The sequence below is a fragment of the Terrapene carolina genome, unplaced genomic scaffold, assembly GCF_002925995.2.
Source record: "Terrapene carolina triunguis isolate 2854851 unplaced genomic scaffold, T_m_triunguis-2.0 Scaffold130, whole genome shotgun sequence".
NCBI lineage: Eukaryota > Metazoa > Chordata > Testudines > Emydidae > Terrapene > Terrapene triunguis.
This window is the reverse complement of record NW_020664481.1, coordinates 39,406,011-39,418,847: the sequence shown is the minus strand read 5'-3', so window position 1 is coordinate 39,418,847 and position 12,837 is coordinate 39,406,011. Positions and strand designations below refer to the sequence as shown.

Genomic DNA, 12,837 nt, shown 5'->3' with positions numbered 1-12,837 from the left:
CATTTGACTGACAAAACTTAGTAACAAATTTGAGTTGCTATTTATAAATGTCAGTGGGTGAGGTTGTTTTGTGTTGATTACATTGTATAGTTCCTTCAGTTCTGTTCCTTCAAGTTTATCCAGTTCTTGTTCCTCTCCTAACAAATCAATCGTGCAACAACAGAAACAGCTGCACTGATAAGAAAAGCTTCTGTGCAAATCCTATCTTGCACTGGGGATCCAATAGCACATAATGCAGTGGCTGATTTGTTTGCTTTCAACTATTTATTTTTTAACTGCATGTGTTTCCTGTCCTGAATGGGGAGCAGCTTCAATAAGAGAACCAGACAGCCCTTGCAATAGACCTGAAGCTTTCATCCATATACATTAAATGCATACATTTATAAAGCTTGATTAATGTTGTGTTATCTCGGCTTTCCTGTATAAGAAGGGAGTTTGTATATAGCACAGCTGCTGTGTAGGGTTGCCAACTTTCTAATCGAACACCCTGGCCCCGCCCCTTCCCCAAGCCCCTCTCCCCCGCTCACTACATTCCCCCTCCCTCAGTGGTTCGCTTTCCCCCATCCTCACTCACTTTCACTGGGCTGGAGCAGAGGGTTGGAGTGCAGGAGGGGGTGAGGGCTCTGGCTGGGGGTGTGGGCTCTGGGTGGGGCTGGGGATGAGGGGTTTGGAGTGCAGGAGGGGGCTCCAGGTTGGGGGCTGGGGACAAGGGATTCAGAATGTGGGAGGAGGCTGCGGGTTGAGGTAGGGTGTTGGGGTGTGGGAGGGGGTGAGGGCTCTAACTGGTGGTGCAGGTTCTGGGATGGGGCCATAAATGAGGGGTTCAGGGTGCAGGAGGGGGCTCCAGGCTGGGGCAGGGAGTTGGGGTGTGGGAGAGAGTGATGGCTTCGGATGGGGATGCGGGCTCTGGGGTGGGGCTGGGGAGAGTGGTTTGGGGTGCAGGAGGGTGCTCCAGGCTGGGAGGTGGGGCTAAAGGATTCGGAATGTGGGAGGGGGCTGCAGGTTGAGGCAGGGGGTTGGGGTGAGGGGATGGTACTGGCTCTGGACTGGGGGTGGAGGAGGGGGCTCTGGGTTAGGGGGGAGCTCAGGACTGGGGCAGGGGGTTGGGGCTTGGGGTGTGGGCTTACTCAGGTGGCTCCTGGTCAGTGGCACCGTGGGGCTAAGGCAGCCTCCCTGCCTGTCCTGGCTCTGTGCTGCACCCCAGAAGTGGCCAGCAGGTCGGGCTCGTAGGTGGGGGGGTCCAGAAAGCTCCGCACACTGCTCTCACCCACAGGCACTGCCCAGCTTCCATTGGCCGCGGTTCCCGGCCAATGGGAGTGTGGAGCTGATGTTCGGGGCAGGGACAGTGCGCAGAGCCCCATGGCCCCTCCGCCTAGGAGCCAGACCTGCTGGCCGCTTCCGGGGCACAGCGTGGTGCCAGGACAGGCAGGTACTAGCTTGCCTTAGACCCACAGCATTGCGGACTGGACATTTAACGGCCTGGTCGGTGGTGCTGACCATAGCCACCAGGGTCCCTTTTCGACCGGGAGTTCTGGTCGAAAACCGGACACCTGGCAACCCTACTGCTGTGTGATGCTATTGTGTTGCCTTTGAGAAAGGATTAAGTGTGTGGAGGAAAATAGAAAGGGGAAAGGTCTACGCTAAACAGACCCCTCATAGTCATCTTGACTCTGTTCCACTGCGTTTTTCAGGAATATGATTTTTTCTGTGTGACTGGTAGTGAGTCGCTCTGACTGGCTGGGGAAAGGAACCTTGTGGACACACTTTCAAAATCTACCTAATTCTGCATCCATCTTTTTGCAGGCATGCTCATTAGCACCTGGCAGAACTCTGATTGTGAGGAAAAGAAGTCAAGACTGTTTTTTTTCCACTCCCAGGTGTGTTGTTAGCATCATTTGTCAGAGTACCTTTGACATTAAGAAGGCAGAATCTGCAAGCTAGTTGACTCACCCAGTAGGGCTGCCAACTTCAGATCCAGATCCAAACTCTTCCAAAGTTTGGAGGTCTTTGGATCTGTTCTTTTTTTTTTTTTGTGGTTTGGGCTATTTTCCAAATTTGTATGCATAAATGCGTACTCCTGGGGGAATTTTGCGTCACTGCGCGTGTGCAAAATTAATGGCCCCCGCAGATTTCTTTGCTTCCCTGTAGAAAAATGACTCCTGACAGGGAAGCAAAGGGAAGCTGCAAGAGCAGTCATGCACCCCTCCCCAGCAGTGTAGGCAGATTAGTTTGGGCGCTTAGAGCAGCCGGTAGACATGTAAATCACTGCCGGGGTGGGAGGGCTCAGCAGTCATGCATGTGAGAGAGAGAGAGAGACACTCTGTCCTTCTCGCTCGCTATTGCGGCATGCTCAGAGTGGAGGGTCAGGGCTTTGGGATGTTTCTGAGGAGGTAAGTGTGGGGCAGGCTCTGACCCTCAGGCAGAGCAGAATGTAGCAGCCTGCCTGCTTAGTGAATTGTTCCCATTGTTCTTAATGCATTCCCCCAGGAGTATAAAACGTGTAAAAATGTTAAGGCTCCTTTACATTGCCAAAGTGGTGTAAAGGAGCCTTACTGTAAAGGACAGTATGGCCTTATAAATGCTTATGGTGCTTTAGTGATTAGAACTGGTCTAAATTTTTGGACTGAAAAAATTTCCTATCAAAATGTGCTCCATGAACTGTTTGCTACTGGCCTTTCTGGAGATGGTCAGTAGCCAGTATAAATTGTGAGTCTGAGTCCCCAGCCCTCACTTGCTCTCAGTTGCCTATGATGTAACACTGAGAATATGGCTGCATATATTTGTTGACTAATAACTAAAAGTAAAGGGTCAATACTAGCTATGTTACTATTAGACAGAGGGGGTTTGGTGACTTCTTCCAATGCCCCCCACTCCTATTCTCCATCCATTGTTCTATAGTTTAAAGAAATTACCAAAATAATTGAAACAAGCATGATTATACTGCATTATTTTAACAAATAAAATATGCAGAATTTTAAAATATTGTGTGCAGAATTTTTAATTTTTTTTGGCGCAGAATTCCCCCAGGAGTAAATGTTGTTTCAGTGTGGTTAACTCGCATGATGTTAAAAGTGCCTCAGCAGCAGTTAATGTAGCCAGGATAAGGGTGTGTGTGCACACGCACATACAAGGTAGGAGTATATTTACATATCCACAGTTGCATACATGCCTGCTCCCTAAAATCAATTCCTAGCTGGTCCAGGGTCAGTTAATTGAGCAGTGTGCCCACTCTTTCACCTACACAGCAGTTACGTATTCAAGTCAGACACACTCATCCATAAATCAAAAGGATCAAGAGAGAGCTTATAAACTTTTACATCTGTTTCAGGTCTAGAGAAAACAATTACCATATTTAAGGTGTTATAGCCACTCTGGGGATGGAAAAAAGTTTAAAAATACACTTCATGTTTACATTCCTTTTACAGTAATGGCTCTATTCTCATTTTTGGTTCATTTGTTTAATGGCTGATTGCTGATTTTAAAGCTTATTTTGGATTGGAAACTGTTTAGTTTCAGCCCCTCTTTAGTTGCGTACTATATATGGATCTGAACAACTATCACCCAATTTCTGTTTCAGCCGTGACTGCAAAAATTGTATGAGGATTGTGGGAGTGGGAACGGATGTGCTGTCAAAGTCATCAGTGTATAACTGTGAATATCTTACACTTTTAAGAGTCTGGTTTTAGACTTTAACAAAGTGCAATTTCTGTTCCCCTTAACTGCTTAGCTGCTGAATGTTAAGGTAGGTTCTGCCAGAATGCACTTTCTATGCTGCTAAAAATAGCAGGTATGTCCTAATGATTTCCGTGGAATGTTAATGGTGTAGTATCGACCTACTAGTAAAAGAATTAAGGAACTTTGCTGCATTTGGCTAAGTGATATCTGACTGCCCAAACGAAGGCTTTCCACAGGACAAATCAGAATGTTTTACTCAAATATGGAGCTACAATACTGGTTTATCACTGTGGCACAAGAGACTTTCATCTGACTTGTTCCTGAAGACGGACTGTGATACAATCTGTTACCTTTTGTGCTGCACAGCTCCTGTTTATGACTTGAGAAGCACCCTGGGAATTAAGTTCTTCTTGATATAAAACTTAATTCTCAAGGAGCTAATGCATTTTTATTTGCCACTCAATCTTTTTTTTTTTAAATCTCTTACTCACTAGAGGAGACATCATTGCTCCATTTGTTTAATTATAGCTTTACTCTTTTTTTTAATGAATGCAAGTGTTTTTACAGTTCGAACTATAATTGAATATACTGTATTCATTCCATGCTGCAACGCATCTTGAATGATTGCAAGGAGTGGGTTTGTGTGACCATCTCCTGTGGACACTCTTAGGGCTGGTCCACACTGGGGCGGGGGATCGATATAGGAAACGCAACTTCAGCTACGAGAATAGCGTAGCTGAAGTCGACGTTTCCTATATCGAACTAAAAGTACCTACTTCGGGTCCACGCGGCGCAGGCAGGCTCCCCCGTCGACAGCGCTTCCTCCTCTCGGCGAGCAGGAGTTCCGCAGTCGACGGGGGAGTGCTTCTGGGATCGATCTATCGCGTCCAGATGAGACGCGATAAATCGATCCCAGAAGATCGATCTCTACCCGCTGAATTAGGCGGGTAGTGTGGACCAGCCCTTAGAAACAGTGGTTCAGCTTTTATCAGGCTTGCCTGGCTAAGTATTGGTAATTGGCAATTACAGTACTCCTCAAAGCACCTGCTTGAACCTGGACACTATTCCGTGAGCTAGGAAAGAGATTTATTTTACTCATAGGTATCATCTTTTTAGGACAGGGGATGAATATGCATAATGCAAGGACAAGAAGAGCAGAAATTCAGCTGGTTTTCATGCAGTGAGGTTGCACATTTATTATGGGAAGCTTTACTTAGCTATAGCAAAGCCATTTATAGAAATGCCTCCCCGTTCCAGACCCTAGTTCCTTCTGCCTCTGAGAAAGCCTCTAACCTGGTAGAAGCTAGTCCACTCGATTTTAGTACTAACCCCACTGCGCCAGTGTTTAGGGTTCTAGGACCTAAAGATCAGCTCTGCATCCCTGTGTAGGGTGGTAGAATCCGGCACCCTTCTGCTACGAGATATCAGTTGTCTCGGTTTGCTAGGTGGAAACTCCACTGGAGTTTACTCTCTTCAGAAATGGAACGATGGGCTCATGGAAGCATGCCCTCCCCAGAAAGCCAGCAAACCATATTTTGGTCTCAGATCTGACTTCTGTGCAGGGTTCAGGCCCAAGTCTAAACTGAACAGGCTGTACTGCATGTCCCGGTCACGTCAGCCTCAGGTCAGTTTTATTTTTAGCAAAAATTTTAAAAAAAGAAAAGAAAAGAAAAAGCTACTAAAAAAAGGAACAAACAACATGCAGATGGTGGATTTAATTATTATACGTTACAAGCTTTGAGATCAGCTTCAATTGTAACAAAGGTCTCCTCACCCACCTTCTCTTTCAATAGAGCTTTGTTACAACAGAACCAAACCCCTCTTCTAATCCCCGGGGATAGGTGTGTGTACGGCAGTGGGTCTCAAACTTTTTTACTGGCGACCCCTTTCACACAGCAAGCCTCTGAGTGCGACCCCCCCTAATAAACTAAACACACTTTTTAATATATTTAACACCATTATAAATGCTGGAGGCAAGCGGAGTTTGGGGTGGAGTTGACAGCTCGCGATCCCCCATGTAATAACCTCACGACTCCCTGTTTGAGAACTCCTGGTGTATGGGGTTTTTGCTGTTTTAGTTTTGTTTTTTATGAATTATAAATCAAATGTCTGGATTGGCAAAAGCCCCCTCAGCCAGTTGACTGCATTTTAGTTTCTAAAAATGATTGTTTATTGTTTAGACCAGGAGGGGGCTGAAGTTTCACCATGTGAGCATGACCATATAAGAAAATGGCCTCAGATGTGATCATAGGCACAGGCTGTGGTTCTTAAAGGTTACTTTCATCAGGCAGTGAAATGAACCTTTCTGCTAATCAATCATAAGCGGGTTATATCCACAGAAAGCCGATGAGCAACTCCAACTGTAAAGCTAGCTAACAAGGAGGTGTCTACAGCTACCTGAAAAACAATAGGTGGCTGGATTTCTTTTGCTTGACTTAGGAATAGTTCGTGCTGCTTTTGGTCCTTCCTGTATCATCATGAAAACCTAATTGGCAGTGACATTCTCAGTATGTGCATGTCTCTGTATTTGCCACCTTGGACTAATAAAACAAGACATCCTTGTCTGATTAAAAAGACAACGTGTAGCTTGTGGTGATAGCAGATATGTGTCCAGAGGGTGCAAAGAGGGGATGTTTGCGCTTGCTCACAGAAAGCCAAAAACCAGTCAGGGAAAGGCCAGAACTGAAAGCTCCTTAAACATAGTTTGAAAGGGGAATTAGAAAAGGGAGGCCGAGTTGACAGAGTGGCCCCTCCCTGGATTTGCTCCGTCCTCTCAGAGTTCTCCCACGTGGGCTCCCACGTCTGAGCTCCTATAACGATCACCATTGGGGGGAAGAACGAGAATCCTTGCTGAGCATACAAGAGCTGTGCAACAGAGCTCCTTCCAGCAGGTGACAGGATGACTTTCACGACAAAATCTCTTATGGCTAACAACGTCAAGTGGCTACTTCTTAGAATTGCCTACCCTTGGCTTGAGTCTGGGATTTTCAAAGGAGCCTAAGGGAGTTAGGTGCCCAGCTCTCAGTAAATTTCAATGGGAATTGGGCACTTAATTCTCTGTCTCCTTTGAAAAAACCTAGCTTTACACATTAGATTGTAGTGACTGTAAGGGATCATTATGGAGTATTGGGTAAAACCCACATATTTTCAAATGACTGCCTAGCCCACAATACATAGACTCCCAATACCACAGCAGGTTGTGGAGAAGCCAGGCAAGTCTGTCAAGTAAATAACATGGTTTTCGGAAAAGTACAAGGTTGTATTTCTAGTGAGGCCTAAACCCAGCCTCCTGCTGTGTGCATGCAATCTTGAACATACACCTGCATGCACACCTGTGAACGCCAATTGAGATTCTCACACCTGCATATCCAGATGATAGAATTGTCATTTCCTATCCCATCAGCTGCGTGCACAGGGGGGTAGAGTCTATTACCTCTGCTTGCAGGTGGTGCTGCATCGAAGTGTACACTCAGGAGTGTTCCTGCGCAAAACAGTGCAAACGCAAATGGGAGCCAGGCGCTGAAAATCCATGCCCTCACTAGGTATGTATCTGATTTTGGTTACACAGCAAAAATAAAGGAAATCACGAGCCAACAACCACATTCAAATAACACTGATTACAAACAACCCTCCCAGAGAGTTGAAATGCCACCCACACCTTGTCTCCTCCGTCACCATCGTTGTGCTGAGGAAAGTGGCTTGTTATTACTGTCAGCAACTGTATCTGCATCTGCCAGACATATTGTTACCAGTGAAATGCAAGAACACAAACTTTTGTGCTATTGTTGCGATGATCCAACTTTTGTACATACCAGTTTGGCTTAATGAGTTATAAAGTGGGTTTTGGGGAGAGGAACTATTAATATCAATGTCCACACAAGTCCTTACACCTTTCCACCTCTCTTTGTAAGCCTCTGCTTCATATAACCTGTCTTCATATTTGGGGGCAAAGCAGAATTACAGGCCATCTTAAATAGTCAGTATTTTAATAGATTGCTCTATGAACTGCAGCTGATTTATGGGTAGTTTCTTTGGTTGTCTATGAAAGAGACATCTCATTTTTCTGGCTAAAATCCAACTTGTGTGTTTTAATAGAATCTCAGTAAGCTGTGCCACCCACAACTAGGAGACACGGGGGCGAACATTTTCAAAAGTCACTGAGGCCTGGTGTACACCTAAAACATAGGTTGACCTCACTACGTTCCTCAGGGCCGTGAAAAATGTTTTACTCTGTGCAACGTAGTTAAGTTGACCTAACCCCCACTGTAGACACTGCTGGGTTGACAGAAGAATTCTTCAGCTGACCTAGCTATTGTCTTTAGAGGGGGTGGATTTACCACAGTGATGGAAAAACCCATTCTATCACTGTAGCAAGTGTCTACGCTGCAGCATCACAGCGGTGCTGCTGTAGAATTTATAGCATAGTCAGACCCCTAGGTAACTTAGGAGACTTAGGGGCTGATATACAAAGATAGGCATCTAAAGATAGGTACCTAGTGGAATTTACAAAAGCACCTAAGCAGTTTAGGTACTTAACTCCCCTTTACTTCAATCCTGATGATGTCAGTTAAAGTCAATAGGTATGCAGAGGCTGTAAATCAACACAAAAATTGTCCCACAGCTTTAAGTACCCAAATGAAATGTCCATCATCGTCCATGACATTAAAAATCCCTAAAAACAATATTTTAACCTGTAAGAGACAGCTCGTAGAATCACAGTCACTGTCAGTGAAAGTATTTAGTGTGTGTGTTTTATACAGAATTGCATGTGTCAGATTACAAACAATGGGCTAGATCCCTGACTGTGGCTGAGATACGCTTGGTGCAGCTGGGCTGGCTGGTGAGCAAAGTTACCTTTGTGTGCCCTCAGTCTTGGAGCCAGGCCAGTCCCCAGTGGAATTCTGGGTGGCGTTAGGGTCCATTCTGGCAGCCAGGGATCATCAGGGTGGAGTGATTGTTGGAGCTATTCTGGCTGCTTTTCCACCACCCAAGGATTTCACTTACACCAGGGATTCCTCAGGAACTCAGTTCAGCCAGCTTCCCAGCAACTGGGTTAGACCTGAGATTCAGGCCCAGTAAATATTAAATCTCCATGTTTATTGGCAGTGTTTCCTTGCTGATGTTTCATGGCCATGGGAAACAATGTGAAAAGCAGTATCTTCTCCTTATGTAGATTTAATTGAATAGCAGAGATCTGAAATGAGTGTTAATGTTGTTGCTTTAATTTCTTATAGTGCATATTTATTTTCCAACATCTGGACATAACATAAAGACAAGCAGAGAAATACTTTAGTGAGCAGAGTCTAGTTTATAGGTCACTTAACTTATCAGAGAAAACAAAAGGGTCATTTAATTACAATATTTAATAAACTCTATTGGATTCATACAACTTATAGCACTATAAAATTCATGAGCTCCAATCATCATTTAGCCTCCCAAATTGCTTAATGCCCCATGAAAATTTCCCAGCAGGTAGAAAATGATAGCTTCCCAGAAATCTACAATTCTTTAATATCTTTTAAAGCAAAAGTCATTATTTTTCACTTGCAGTAAGCTGGAGCAGAAGGAACAGAAGAGTATTTTTCTGCAGTGCTGAATGAGGCCACTAGAATAGTAGCTCTGAAAAGTACTTCAGCTTTCATTTGCAGTTTCTGATCTTGTCATTGAATAACTAGAACCCATGAACTTCCAAGGGGCAGGAAGAAGAGAGTTGAGAGTATTATTTGTAAGAATGAACAGGGATGTAAAATAATTACTGATTGTTTTTCAGCCATTATTGTTAAAAATTCTGTCTTACAATGGGGGATTGAAGTGAATTATACACACACAGTGTGATTGGGCTACTCTATTATACTGCAAGACAGGCTAACACTGCTTATGACAACAGGGATGCAAGGCAATTTTCTAACAATAAGTACCCTATCTAAAGAAAAGAGGGAACAAGGTTCTACCAAATCAGCAAGGCATCCATGGAGTCCAGACTAACCTATACCTTGTGCTGCTCTCTTACTTACTTATTTAGGGCCTGATCCTGCTTTCATTCAAGTCATCAGGAGTTTCACCATTGACATGAATGGGAGCAAGGTAGGGCTTTCTATTTGAGCTCAATCCTGCAAGGTGCCGAATGCCCTCAACACCCAGTACCTATTCAGTACCTTTTAGAATCAGGCCCTTAAAGAGAGAAAGGAATCACATTTCTGTTGCTGAAGATGATACAAACCTGGAGTCCCTGGGACTTTGATCCTCTCTGTCTGTCCCCAATTTACTTTTTCAAACCAATTCAAACATTCTTACACTGACAAAAAACATTCTAGTTTGGTTTTTTTGTTGAAGGAGGTTTCCTAGGTTAAAGAAATATGACATTTCAGTTACTTAGGGAGTTCAATCACTGCATTGTTTGTGATATATACTGTATATATCCCATATATTGTACCATATTGAATGTAATTTGACACACACACTGTGTCGGCTGACCTATCCATTTGCAAGTGTTTTGTAAAATAAGTTGGGCCATTATTTTGCTGTGTCATGGTATGGACTATAAAGGTTGTCACACGCTTTGCGTTTCTTCTTTTTATTAGCTCCCAGGAGGGTCAAATGAACAAAGATTATGAGCACGAAGAAACCTGGGGGGAGAAATGGAAAACAAAATGAGTTTAACACTAACGAGCTCTTTGTCAGTGTTCACATTTTTGTATTAGAACAATTCACAAACCAGTCCTTGTTATTTTTTGCTTTCTTTGTTGTTGGTTTTTTGTGTTTATAAATGATATTGGAAGTGAAGAAGAAAAAAATGTGAATATTATGGCAGGTAATAGTAAGAATATCAAAACATAGCTTGTGCATCAGAGAATACTTCCACTGAAATGCTACCTCAGCTAGAAATGAGCAGACAGAGATTCTCTAAAACAAAGTAGACTCTGGTTTGTTTTGTTTTTGTGGGCAATTCCATACCTATAGTTCCCAAGGTACCAACGATAACGCTTACTGCAGAAATCACTGTAGGCTTCCCTTCCATCCTTCCAACCTCTTGCATGCATTCTCCTTCCATGGTACACAGGCAAATAGTCACTGGGTTCAAAAGGAAAGACAAAGAATTCAGGATTAACTCCCATGAGGGAGATCGGAGATGAATAGGGACAATCCCCTGAGTTGAAAGAGCATTCTCGCCAGAACTCAAACTGGAGGGGAGGATGATGAGCTCCACATGGACAGATCTTGTGCCTGCCTGGAGCAATCAATTCCCAAGTGGGCACATTCTCTAACATGTTCCCACCCTCTTCCCTCCCCACCCCTTATTTTTTTTCAGTCTGTACTAACAATAGTTGGATATGGCATACCTGCCTATACTGCCTCCTCCACCAAGTCCTGTACTGATTCTTGTGGTAAAGTATAGTAAAAATGTAAGGCAGGGTGTGATGTTATCTGATTAGAGTATGACGATGCAAATCATTGTTGCTACCACTGTTATATAATTGCAAGGAATCTTATACAAAGTGTGATGCATGGCCAGAAAGGGTTAAGCAGCTTGCAGGCTGATTGACCCAGATTCAACCTTTAGGGACATATTGGTAGATAATGTTTGTGTTTTTGTGTGTTTGCATATAATCGAGCAGTCCCTGCCTATGCTGTATTCTGTTAATTCAGAGATCAAAAGGAAATATTAACATTTAAATGAACTGTAAACATAGGATATCGCTGTATTCATCTCTCTTTGAAATGTATAGCAAATCACCTGCAAATGGTGAAAACAAGCAACTGCTTTATGTTAATCTGTGTTGCTAATTACCGGTGATGCTTAGAAAATAGGTTTACTTCAAAGTTTCCATGATGGTCTACTGTTTGCCTAAGGACTCCGACCTGTCAAGAGAAGGCCTGGAACTGTATAAAACCCCTTTGAATCCTGATCCTTTTTATCTCAGATCTACTTGATGCTTCATGCAGGGGAAGCTTAAGTCATAAGGCTGAGATCTCCAGTCCTAACTGGATCACCCTGAATATGGACATTGAGCCTATGGACTAAATCTGAAAGAACCCTTTACAACTACAAAGCTCACCATCTCCACAATGAATCTGATCTCAGAACTGTACTCATGTCTGTATGTATACTGATCTTTTAACCAAATACACTCTCTTTTCTTTTTTAATAAATTTTAGTTTAGTTAATAAGAATTGTCTATAAGCGTGTATTTGGGTAAGGTCTGGAATATTCATTAACCTGGGCGGTAATGTGTCCGATCCTTTGGGATTGGTAGAACTCTTTTATATGATGAATAAGATTTTCAGTAATCCTCATCATATTTGACTTGGGTGTCTGGGTGAAGGCCTGATGCTGGATTGCTTTAAGGGAACCGTGTTGGCTTCTTGGTAACCAGTAAGGTATTATAGAGGCTGTTTTGTGTATGTTTGGTAAATCTAACTGTTGGAATATCCACCAGCTTTGGGGGTTGCCTGCCCCATTCTTTGCAGTTCACCCTAATTGAGTGACCTTAGTGCGGCTCCCCTGGGATCCCGGTCACACAGGATTACAAGGTTGGGAAAGGAAGAGGATCCTGAGTTTGCAGCTGAACTCAGCTCTGCCTTATTTGTAACAAAATAATCCCTCCTTCTGGACAATCCAAGAATGGGAATCAGAGAAAATTATCTAAAACTACGAAAGAAAAGGATAAGCAGGCACATGCAAAGACCTGGTATTCGTATGGGTAAAACTCAAACAGAGGGAACTCAGGTCAGCTTCAGACTAGGATTCAGGGTTTATTTTGCCCAGATAAGTTCGCCCATCCCCATTCTCAACCAAATTTTTTGATGAGCACCTCACATATCAGAGGTGTAAACAACCCTGAACCATTTCTCTGCCCTCGCCTAGCTATTTGGCAAAAATAAAAACCATCTTCCGTATATTTTAAGCCCTAGCTAGCAATGTGACAGGGAGAGAAATTGCAAAGAAATCATTAGCAAAATTATTTTAAAATAGTAACATTTTCAGTAATAACAACTTTCCAACCCTACTTAGCACAGTTAGCTGTATAAACTAACATTTTAAAAGCAAGAGCTTGGCTCGTATTCAACTCTGTATGTACCAACAAAGCCTCAATTCTGAGATATCAGTCTTAACCCTTTCATGAGAAAATCATTTGCATTAATAGAACCCGGTGAACAACT

At 43.4% G+C, this 12,837-nt stretch overlaps 1 protein-coding gene across 1 annotated transcript in view; it reads right to left on the bottom strand.

Annotated features, from left to right (window-relative positions):
- Positions 1-9,888: 9,888 nt before the first annotated feature.
- The window catches only part of CDH16 (cadherin 16), a 60,854-nt gene continuing 57,905 nt past the window's right edge, over positions 9,889-12,837 (bottom strand). The window contains exons 17-18 of the mRNA XM_026652852.2: positions 10,630-10,746; positions 9,889-10,301 (exon numbers count right to left, since the gene is read on the bottom strand). Coding sequence (XP_026508637.1) covers positions 10,189-10,301; positions 10,630-10,746 — 230 coding nt within the window. The 3' untranslated portion in view covers positions 9,889-10,188. The remainder of the gene's footprint in view (positions 10,302-10,629; positions 10,747-12,837) is intronic.